Genomic DNA, 12,555 nt, shown 5'->3' with positions numbered 1-12,555 from the left:
TTATCAGGATCCGTGTGAAGACCTTAAGGATTCTTAGTGAAGTTTTTTATATCTGGTAGAAGACTTGATAATAATTTGAGAAGATATAGTACAAAGGCCTGAGAGCGGAACTAGTCACCTGTGAACCATACCATTGCACTAGGTGTCAGTGATTCGTGAAAGGAAACTAAGTACTATCATTAGGAAGATTGTTAAGTGAGGATTCGTATCTGGGAATACAGTTTTTATGGTTCATACGAAGACTCAAGAGAGAAGACTTGAAGACATGACAACTTTGGGATTGCAATGCTCTACACCAACTAACTCAAAGTGATCACTACCTTGTAGTAGGAGTCACCATGATCAGTATACTAAATATAAGAAGTAATATCCTGGAAATACAGTTCAATATATCAGTACATGAACTGGTCTTGACTTGGTACGAGCCTCAGGGAATAAATAGAGCAAAAATGAATTCAGGAGTGCATCTTTATTGCCTTGGTCGCCAATTAGCATTCTATGAGCATGCATGGTTATTTTTCTAAGGCACAATTGTTCTTCTAGCTATCCTAGGAGTGAAGGTCGTAAGTTATAATGGCCAAGAGAGAGAAAACTACTTCCAACTACACCCATGTGCTTGTGGGCCCCTAGCTAGCTAACTATTGTTGTTTTATGTGCAACCTATGACACAAGGAGCATCAAGGTCGTAAGACAACACTCCTAGTAGTAGTAGTAGTAGTAGTAATACAAGTCGCAAGTTAGTCTATACAAGAGGGTGAGTCGCCATGTAGCTTCTAATGGCTCAAATATTCTAAGGCAAGCTTGTCTCCTCCAATCCTAGTCGCAAGTAAGAGTTCTTGGCACTTGGAATCGCAAGTTAGATCTCATGGAGTCCCTCTAGTCGCAAGTCACACTCCAAAGAACCTTCAAGCTCGCAACTAAGCTCTCCTCTAGCTAAGTAGTCGCAAGCTAAGGTGTTTTCCATAAAAACTAAGTATGATTCCTACTCTAGTCACCAGTTAATTAGTGATTGAGGAATTAACTAAGTACTTGTCGACCCTCCTTGTGCGCAAGTAAGAAATATGGAATTCCCAGGGGACGCAAGTGGATTGATTCTACAGTTGTCAATTCAAAATGAATGGATATAATCAAGCCACATGTCTCTTGCTTCTCTCAACAGCCTACCAGTCTATATAAACAAATAGATGCAGATTGGTTTTGCATCTCTCCCATATTGAATATAACGAAGCTCTTGCAAATTATATTCAGAATATTGAAAAGCTTGATTTGACAAGTCGAGGTCATGCCCAATTTGATTCACACCATTTAAAGCCTTACAAACTTGTAACACTTATCATTTAAAGCTTCTTTGATTGTATTTAATATCATTTGATAAGAGTTTTAGATCTTTAGAGTGATAAGAAGAACTCTAGTTTGATAGCTTGTTATTTTGATTCTTTTTATATTTGTAGCTTCAAATCTTTTGTATTTGGAGTTGTAAGCAAACCCTCTTGGTATTTATACTTTGAACAAAAATATATTTACCCAGAATCTTTTTGTTTGTTTATTTCGTTTTCATAATTTGATTATTCGCTGCATTTATTTGTGAAAAACAAAAAACATACATTCACCTCCCCTCTGTATATATCTTTTGGACCTAACAGAGGGGTAATATTAATAATTTCCCTGATTTTTATTATATTTTTCTTTACATATTTTAATTAATTTAATACAACATTTGGTTCGCCCCTTGTTGTGTTGCATTTGGTTCCCTTAATCATTTAAATCTATTATATATATATATTACAACAACAAGGGCTTTGATGAGCAATTTAATAATATGATGATTATACCCCTACATTAATATCTATATAATATTTATTTCACCTTATCGTTCATTTATTAAAAATTATTAATTGTTGTATAATTAATATGTGCATACATACAGTAATACATACATACAATCATACATATATATAATAAATAAATATATATATAAATTATTACATGAATATATACAGACATAAATATATACATAAATACATACATACATGCATACACACATATACATACACACACATACACAAATAAATACATACTCATATATTCTTATTTGTCATCAATTTAACATCGTCCCTATACATACATACATACATACATTAATGCATGCTTGCATACATATATACATACATACACACACATACATGCATGCATACACACACACACATAAACACACATATACATAAATACACACACACATACATACATACATACATATATACATACATATACATCCACATACATACCTATATACAAGATATTCTATTTGTCATCAATTTAACATCGTCCTCCAACACAATGAAATGACCAGATATTATATTAAATTATATGAAATAAAAAATAAAATAAACTATTAATACACATATGCACGATTTATACTTCACTATTAATAATTATGTGACGTATATCATATACTCCCACCGTCCCATAGGTTGTTAACATCGTTAGAGGGGTTTGTTGACCAAATTAATTCATATGACAATAATACCCCCACATTAATATTTATATAATACCTAATTCACCTCGCCATTCATTAATTAAAAATTATCAATTATTATATAATTAATATGTGCATACATACATACATACATATATATAATAAATATATACATACATATACATACATACTTATATATAGATAGGGTCTTACTCCATTGAGAACCTTTTTTTGGTGAGATATGAGATCTAATCTCAACCATAAAAAATTAAATATATTTTTAATCTATACCATTCATTTTAAATCTCATCATTTTCTTCAACCATCATCTCTTCCATCTTCTTCTTTCTACTTACCACCACCATTACCTCCAACCACCATTTCCGGCCACCACCACCACTGGTGACCACTACTACCTCGGGCGATCACCAGAAAATCACCACCGACAAATATAAAATCACCACCGTCAAATCAAAGATCACCACCGGAATACAAAAAATCATCACCAGAAAATAAAAAATCACCAACGGAAAAGGAAAATCACCACATACAGCCAGGATTTTTGTCCACCAGATCCGGCCACCTGCTCTATTTATCAACTCCGGAGAATATCATCAAAACAAAAAATCACCAGAAAAATCACCACCGGAAAACGAAAATTACCGCATCCAACAAATAATCACCACAGCCAACCACTTTTTCTGCCCACCAGCACCTCACCATCATTAATCACTGTTCACCACTCTAACCAACACGAATCATAATCACCACCAATTAAATCATGAAAATCGAAACAAAATTTCCAAATCTCCAAATTCAGCCACCTACACCTCAACATAACCACCTCCACGTCTTCATCCTTTTCAACAATATAAAGTCAACAAAATCAACATATCTGAATATAAACAACTCCGGTATAACAAAAAATCACTAATTTATCTCCGTATGGAGCTGGAGCAGAGCTTTAATGGTGTCATCGAGCATATCAAAATTAGAGGAGATGCGTCACCGGTATTTGAGGTGTTGCGACGGTTATGGATGACAGTGGAGGTGAAAGGGATGGTAGAGGAAGGGATGAAGATGAGAAAGGGGGATGGGCGGCGACTGTGGGGGAAGTTGAAAGTTTTGTATGTATAGGTTATATGTATGTCAGATGGGTGGAGGGAATAAATCGGGGGGGGGGGGGAGAGTATAGGCTTGGGGTGGGTTAAATGAAAATAAGATTAAAAAAATAATTATGTGGCTGTGATTTAATTTAGGAATGAAAATGTGTGGCTGAGATTATATCTCAGTTCTCATATTAGTGGGGGTTCTCATTTGAGCAACTCCCTATATAGATATATAAATTAATACAGGGTTACACACACATACTCTTATTTTTTATTTGTTATCAATCTAACCTCATCCTCCAACATAATGAAATGGAGAAATATTATATTAAATTCAATGAAATAAAAATAAAATAAATTATTTATACAGATATGTATGATTTATACTTCATTATTAATAATTTTATGACATATATCATATACTCCCACCGTCTCATAGGTTGTTAACATCGTTGTTAGACACAAAGATTAAAAAATAAATTATACTGAAGAAAAATTAAGAAAGTGGAGATAAATTTTGGAACCATTAAATTATATAGATAATATGCTATTTTAGGAAATGTTAACAATTCGTTAGAACGTACCAAAATAGAAAGTTATTGTGACGTAGAGTATTATATGTCATTCAGTGAGTAAACTTACAGTATTGACGTCAATTGTCTGTATAGTATGACTCATCAATCACATTTCTAACAAATAAACACATTAAATAATGAAAAAAACAAAATTAATAATTATTCCATATTACCAGACACACATAATCACTTGTATTTGTTTTACTTTCTAAGCATTAACATATTACGAATATCATTTAATTATGAAATGACAAAAAATGTATACTAATATAATTTATTACTTGCTGCGAATGTACCACTATAAATATATCAATCACTCGTGCTCGTATGTATAATCAAATAAATTATTCATTATTGTCAACAATTACAACAAAAATAATTTCAATTAACATAATTTAGAGTATGTCCGTCCACGGTCGCGCTATAGAACTAGTTAGTATTTAATATACGAAGTTTAATATATGAGTTTTAATCCCTAACAATCATGTGTTAAATAAATCTTATCTAACACACTAATCCACAACCCTTACATCTTTATTTTAAGGTCCCAGATTAAAGGATTTTATTTTATCTTCCGCTATAAATATCCGGGGAAAAAATATTTATAGCCGAAAGGAAAAAATCCTTTTCACGAATATTTATAGCAGAAAATAAAACTCTAAGGACTGTTGAGTCGGTTGTCTTGAGCAACTCCCCTCCTCTTGCTAACAATAATATGGTGGAATGCCCCCCTTTCTTTGTCCTCTTTCTTTTATTGGATCATTTTTCTATAACTAAAATCATATTCTTTAATATAATATTGACTCTGTGTATTAATATGGTATATACAGGCTGATTCTTCAACAAGTAAGCTAAAGCTGTATTCATTTTACCGGAGTTCTTGTGCTTTTCGTGTTCGAATTGCTCTCAACTTGAAAGGTTAGCCGCTTTCCTATTTTTATTTTATTCCTTTATTTTAGTCGCTGTGATTTTATTTGATTTTTGAATACTCATTACTCACTGTATGTTATTCTGTAACAGGGATTGATTATGAATACATAGCTGTTAATTTATTCCAAGGTCAACAATTCACTCCTGGTAAGACTTTTTTGTTTCTAACAAAAAATATCAACTCAAACTCGCTTTCATTTTTCTTGTTTTATTACTTTAATTGGTTAATCATGCATGATTGGTTTTCCTTAATATACATTATTTTCAAGTTATATGTTGTTAGGGTTATTAATCAAGTTAACCACCATGTAATTAGCAAAGTTTCAAATTTGCCACCGATAAATTCGGAGTTTCAAATTGGCCACAAGTAGGAGGTTTTCAAATTGATCACTTTTAAGTTGGTGATAAGTCAACGAATTCTCAAATTTACCACCGAAAATCAGCACCTTTTTTGTGGAAAGTAACCAATTTATGACCCCGAATAGGTGGTGAATTTGATATTTTGCTAGTTATATAGTCGCCAATTTGATATTTAACCCTATATTGTTAGAGCAAGTCCAATGCAATGCTATAAGTGGTGCCATTTCTATAATTTTAAACCAAATGTTAAAAATTTCAACTACAAAGGGGTTCTATCCTTGGATGCAAATATGCATAAATGCATCCTTGGTTCTAAATTTGAAAACTAGGATGCATTTATGCATCCATGCCACATCATCATGTAACCACAAATGACACGCATAGTGGTGAACTTTATATACAATGTAGGAGAGAAAGAGAAAAATTAGTTAAATTAGGAATTATGTGGATGCAAAATGCAACTAGCATTGGAGTTGAAGTTCTATTTTAGCAACAAAAAACACCTTTTGGTGCCAAATTATAGCAATAGATATAGTTATTTTGCATCTTGCATTGGACTTGCTCTTATTACATCACATGTTCTAAAACAACGCTTTTAAAGCCATGAAGAGGCCTTCTAGGGCCTAACGACATGATTAAAATATAATATATAAATATCTGTATCATTTAATACATGTCAATAATTGTAAAGGAGTAACAATCTCAGCTGTGATTTCGTGAACATGTATATTTTTGTTTTAATTTATTTGTATTATTGATGATTCAGCATTCAACCAGCTTAATCCTCTTAATACATGCTCCATACTGAAAACTCTTAATGATCCGATCAATATAAAATTGCAGGGATTTTTATTTCGATTCGGCTTTTTAAACTCTGGTTTTGACTGTGAGCATTAACATTTTTGTAGTTCCGTAGTTTGTTGATTGCCAGGGCTATGTTCTCATCTGACTCTTTATGATCACTTCTTGTTCATGTTTAAGAATACATCTAATTCCACCCCTCCACTTAGGTATTATTAGTCCCTATGAAAATGAACTAAAAAGGTGATTGGAATTTGGTATTTATATTTTGATGTAAGGTCTCCTCAATATATGTTAATCATTTATAGTGCGAAAAATCTGGCAGAGCTTCAATGGTTTTGGTAACAAGAATTATCTGCCTCTTGTTACATCTTCTATAATTTTCTGTGAGATTTGGATTTGACTTCTAACTCTCAACAATCTTACATTACTTCTAGTGTTTTAAAAATGATAAGTATCGAGTCAAACTTTGGTACTCTCACTAGATGTTGTTGGGCCGAGCAGATCTGTTAATATCTGTTATTTGGAGATAATTGTCTGATGTTTATTGTTACATTACCATTGTAGATTTCTTAAAGCTCAATCCTCTCGGTTATGTTCCGGTGCTGGTGGATGGAGAGACAACGCTTGCAGACTCATTTGCCATCTTAATGGTGTGTTGGCAGTATTTTTTCATTAAACTCTTAATTATGTAAGATACATGTTTTTTTTTAAGATTTTTAGATTCTCCGTAGTGTTTCTGAATTACTCGGCATGCTTTGTGATGTACAGTATCTGGAAGACAAGTATCCTCAACACCCGTTGTTGCCTACAGATCCCAATAAAAGGGCAATCAATTACCAGGTATATGCATTTTATCTTACGATCTGCTTATATTGCATTATAGGATGCAACAGGTTTTGCAACAGAAGAAAAATGCTATTGGATGTAACATGCTAATAAGTTCAGACATTGCAAAACATTGTCTTAAATTTGTTTACTGCATAAAATTTGACTTGGCAATATTGTGTACGAAACTTAAGCCTGCAAATAACAGTCAAATGCCATGAGCTTAGTCCTAATGTTAAAATATTAATTATACAACCACTATTGTGTTTGGTAAAATGTAGTGCTTTGAGCCTAGAATGCTAAATTTAATGGTTAATGTATTTTGTAGAACAAAATATCTTCTGTTGTCCGCTTTATTGGGAAAAAATCTAAGAATATTATTTTGATACTTCTACGTGGTTTCTGTACTGTTCAACTATCATATATTTGATATTGTTATGATTTTTCCCCATATTTCTCAACTCTTTTAAGGTGCATGCTTGGGCACTTATGCATACTCTGTTCGTAGTGCATTTCCTTGTTCATTCTCTTTATATGTAATGTAATACATTATCTTCTCAGCATTACCATGAACATTGTAGGCTGCAAATATAGTTTGTTCGAGCATACAGCCTTTTCAGAATCTAGCGGTGCTGGTTAGTACCTTATTTCCCTTGAGTTGTGTAGTCAGTTTTTGGATATTGTGCGAGCCCGCTTTACTACCTTCTTTGCTAATTTTTTTTTGCAGAAATATATTGACGAAAATCTTGGTAGTGGCGAGAGTGTTCATTGGGCTCAATCCCATATCAGTAAAGGCTTTGCAGGTAAGTTTCCACTGACAGACAGCTGAGCTCACTTCTTCAGGAGACGTATTCTCAAAATAGATATAACGGCCCACTATGAATCAGTTTTAAAATTAGAAATGACATTTATATAAGAATTCACTAGCGTGTCTTGGTGCTTGCTAGCACTAAGACAAAGCATAAAAAATGAAAAGAAGACAAGTTCAAGTCGACTATTAATTTGGTGTTCCTTGAAAAATGATGAACTTTCTAGTTTTACTCTTATGACTGTCTATATATAAAATTCAATTCTGATTACTGAAAGAATCAAAAGCACCACTACTTTGTGAAAAACTATCAAACAATAGGGTTAAGGAGCTATTAGGAGTACCTCTTTAGGGATTTTGTCTTCAGATCTTGATATATGCACCTACTACGTGACTAATGACTGAATAAAGATTCCCTAATTTCTCCGCATCCAAATGTGCTTGTTCCACACTTACATCGTCGAAGAAAGGTTCCAGTGTTTTAGCTACTTTTTCCTTCATCTTCGCTCAGCGAGATTAAGCGAGTGGATTATAGTATTAATAGTTGTAAAAATAAATTTACTTTCTTGTACAATGCTCAGAACAGAAAGGAGCTCAGTGTAAGTAGGATCCTAGGAAGCACGGACAGTTGGGTAAACCACCCTATCCCCGTGTCGGATTCTTGGACACGCGTGTCCCCGTATTGGACACACCGATTCTCCCTCAACCGTACTTTCGAATTTATTTTCACTAATTGTAGTCAAATTTTGTGTTCAACTAACGGCTTTCACAAAATTAAGTATCAAATTCTTATAAGCAAATACAAAAGTATTAATAATCTGGTTCATTTTTTCACAAATGGAAAGATTATATTTATATTCTTGTATTTTGGATAAACAACTTAAGGATTTCATTCAATTTGCAGATAGTTTTTGGTTATGTTGCTTAATTTTAGCATAAATTACATATGAAAATTTGCACTTATATATGACATGTTCCCCTGCACCCGCATCCCCATATTTCAAATTTTCCGAATCTGTGTGTTCGTATACTATGCACCCGTGTCCTTGCTTCTTAGGTAGGGATGGAGGAAAAATTCGTCACCTTTTTCTAAGGCCATGGTGAGACTTTTACCGGACTTGTCAAACCATATTTAGCTGGCTTTAGCATATATGTGAACCAAACAATTTTATTCATTATTGTTAGAATATAAGATCCTGGAAAGGGTCATTCCCTATTCCGTAACACCTTGAGGTTTTAGAGTAATTGGTTCATTAACATGGTATTAGAGCTCGGTTTAGGGAGGGACTCGGGTTCGAGTCCACCCACCATCTTTAATTTAAATATTTGTTGTTGGTATTGGTCCTGTTTGGGTCTTCCTCTACTACCTTAAGATAGGGAGGGACTCGGGTTCGAGTCCTCCCACCCCCATTTATTTAATTTAAATATTTGTCATTGTTGTTGATATTGATATTGGTATTGGTTATATTTTTTGTTGTCAATCGGTACGAAAAGTATCGTACGATTGAGGGGTGAGTGTTGAAGAGTATAAGATCCTGTTCGGGCCTTCCTGCCTTCCTGTACTACCTTAAGATATTAAATGGACTGGTTACTTAACAATTATGTCGTCTCACATGTAGTCTAAGGTACATAATCATATATTTACTACCTTAAGATTTTAGATGGACTGACTGATTACTTAACAATTATGTTGTCTCACATGTAGTCTAAGGTACAGAATCATATGTTTTACTAAGTGACTCAAAGTTGTTCCAGATTGTACAAACTTTCCATATATGTGGGGAACCTTGTATTTGTTTTGCCATCTTATCTTTAAATGTGAAAAGTTGTTATGATTTTAATTACCAACCTAAAAGTTATTCCAGGATGAAGAAAAAATCTTCTTATTAGTGTATATGTTTAATTATTATGACCTATATTTGACTTGTATAAACTTATCAAATATCCTGGCCGATCCCAGTTCCTGCTATTGATACAACTTTTTTTATTATTATACTTGTATTTGGCTTGTCTGAGTTTCCGTCGACTATTGCAGCTCTTGAGAAGCTTTTAGTCAAGTATGCTGGAAAGTATGCCACTGGAGATGAAGCTTTTCTGGTTTGTTCTCTTTTATATACCAAACTATCAGATACTATTAAGATGTTAGTTTATAAATCATTGACATTGAGTGATGGTTCATAATCATATCTATAGTAGTTTGCAAGCATCGAGCAGTATGAGTTAACTTTCAGGTCTGATGTATACCGAAGACTTAAAATATGATTTATTTAATATATTTGGTACCCCAAATTGATTAAAGCCTCGTGAAGATAACATATGATGTCAAATAAAAAATTTTAAATGGAAACACTATTCATTTACAAAAAAAATTTCTTTGATTTAGTTATTTGTATGTATTCATTATAAAAATTATTTGGGTCCATTATTAAATTCTAAGACCAACATATTTTGTAGAGTAACATGTTTGCTCATTTGCGTAAGCTGCATACCTTAGTAGATGTAAGTGATTTTGAAAGCTAATCCCAATCTATGTGATTTCAGTGAATAATCAATAATGAGTATTTCTGACAGTTTATTTTCAGTAATAATTGAAGACTATATGCTATGGGTTACTGGTTACACTCACGAATCACAATTATAAAAGCAGACTTTAATTTTCCGCGATTGTTGAAAAAGCCAGATGGAAATGCTCAATTTATGGATATTCCATTCCTGATGGGATTCACAGAATCACAATATATATAAATTGTAAATAAACTTGCAGGCGGATTTGTTTCTGGCACCCCAGATCCATGGATCAATCACGAGGTTCAACATTGACATGGTATGTTTTCCTTCATTTGATTTCCAGTAATTTTAGGAAAGTATTTGGTATAACTGTTAGTGCATGAAATTTAAACGTAGTGTTTTTGAAGGCAATACTAGACATGGAGAAGTCAAGCTTTAATACTCAGCTCCCTCACCCTATCCTAAATGTTTATATAATATCTACTTGATTTTTAGTCTGTTTATTAAATATAATAGTGGTATATGATTCTAGATGCAGCACCCATGATGCTATCATTCCATGTCATTTATGTGATGTGAAAATCTGATTATAACAGTATTTTAGAAAGTTTAGGCATTTCGTAGAAATTATTATGCACTGAACATAATATTTACTTCGTTTTAGTTTTAATAAGTCCAACTTCAAGATTATTTCCTTTATAGCGCTTTCAAAAATCTGTATATATAAACTATGGATAATCCTTTAGTTAAAACGATACGGACCATAATTTAGGTTTGTTTCTACGGTCATTAATGTTGATACTGCTGCTCACTTGCTAAGTAATCACTTAAAATTATACTTGTGTACAGTTCTTTTAGGTTTTCATGTGAACTGATCTCACCAGTTTGTTTTGTATATTTATTATTTACTGTACGCAAATTTTGTCTATTTGTATTTTCTCCATCCACCTGTACTACATTTCTTACTTCTAAAATTTATGTTTCTAATGGTGTCTGCAGACCCAGTACCCCCTTCTTTCGAGGGTATACAAGGCATATGAAGAATTGCCTGCCTTCCAAGATGCCATGCCAGAAAAACAGCCAGATGCTCCTAGAGGTGAATAAATGTGTTGAGATTTAAAAATTTCCACATTTAGTTAATAGTTCATTTTACAGGAAATAGGAATAGTTTTACCAGAAATATGGCTAGTGCTTGGGTACAAGAAGAGTAATTTATATTTTTAGTATTGGAAGGAAAGATGTTTTTAGGTATTTTGGATGATCGCGACTCTCTAAGATCCAAACATATTCTTTCTTTTCTGCAATTGACCAGTTATCATTTCTCATAACAAGGAAATGATTCTTTTCCTCATATTTCCTAATTCAGACTTTGCAGAGTAGAGTACTACGAAGGCAGTTTGGAATAAAAGCATATCTGGTGCAAACATAGGGGAAAAAAGAAACGAATATTCTTCGTGTTTCAAGGAATTATAGTCAAAATAAGGTGAGAATGTACATCAAGTTGCTTCTTGCAACCTACCCACGCTGTAGGCTTGTAGTATTGTTGCTTGGTTGTGTGGACGAAATCTGGCTAATGTACATTAATATCGCTTCTTATACGTACTTTTTGCTTTGTGCATCTATAGTTTTGAATGTATCATGGTATGGATAGCACTGTGGCAGTGACATTCTTAGTGAATTCATGTAAGTAAGCCAAATCAATCAAATGTACTCTTAGTAAAGTCATCAATATAAACCAAATCAAATGTACTCGTCAAGGTTTGAACCTTCGCGGTACGTAGCTGTATTAAGTAATGGTGAGAACTTAAGTTTCCCTGAAACTGGGTAGTACAAGTAAGATTTGGCAAAATGAGGAATCGGGATGGGGATGACGTACAGACTTCACCTTTAACAGTTTATTTCTTACGGGGAGTTAAACTTAAAATACATTGTGTCGGTTATATTAAACTGGAAAAAAAATATTACCTTAACAAGTTTATTATTTTATGAGGAGTAAAAGTATATTTTGTCTATTATGTTAGGATCTTGAAAAAAATATTATTATTTTATGAAATATTTAGAAATTAATGAATCGTATAAGAAAATGAGAAGCTAGAACTAGTGATGAAATGATCTACAAACACCTCTATAATCCAGTATTAAACGGAAGCAGTTGAATAG

The 12,555-nt window shown here is 33.0% G+C and overlaps 1 protein-coding gene across 1 annotated transcript; it reads left to right on the top strand.

Moving 5' to 3' along the window:
* The first annotated feature begins 4,810 nt into the window (after positions 1-4,810).
* On the top strand, positions 4,811-12,144 carry LOC141671645 (glutathione S-transferase zeta class-like). Its single transcript, XM_074477933.1, has 11 exons — positions 4,811-4,878; positions 4,991-5,078; positions 5,181-5,237; positions 6,819-6,904; positions 7,023-7,094; positions 7,661-7,714; positions 7,807-7,882; positions 9,923-9,984; positions 10,652-10,711; positions 11,395-11,491; positions 11,762-12,144. Exons 1-11 carry the CDS (start codon positions 4,876-4,878, stop codon positions 11,773-11,775), a joined length of 669 nt encoding a protein of 222 aa, XP_074334034.1. The 5' UTR covers positions 4,811-4,875; the 3' UTR covers positions 11,776-12,144.
* Positions 12,145-12,555: the final 411 nt, after the last annotated feature.

The sequence above is a fragment of the Apium graveolens genome, chromosome 7 (genome assembly GCF_009905375.1).
Source record: "Apium graveolens cultivar Ventura chromosome 7, ASM990537v1, whole genome shotgun sequence".
In the NCBI taxonomy this organism is placed as follows: Eukaryota; Viridiplantae; Streptophyta; class Magnoliopsida; order Apiales; family Apiaceae; genus Apium; species Apium graveolens.
This window is presented reverse-complemented; position numbering and strand designations above follow the sequence as displayed.

Excerpts from the sequence above, each read along its gene's own strand:
- LOC141671645 (XM_074477933.1), top strand. Across the intron at positions 5,238-6,818 it reads AGGTCAACAATTCACTCCTG|ATTTCTTAAAGCTCAATCCT; the intron begins GTAAGACTTTTT and ends TTACCATTGTAG. Across the intron at positions 7,883-9,922 it reads TATCAGTAAAGGCTTTGCAG|CTCTTGAGAAGCTTTTAGTC; the intron begins GTAAGTTTCCAC and ends CGACTATTGCAG.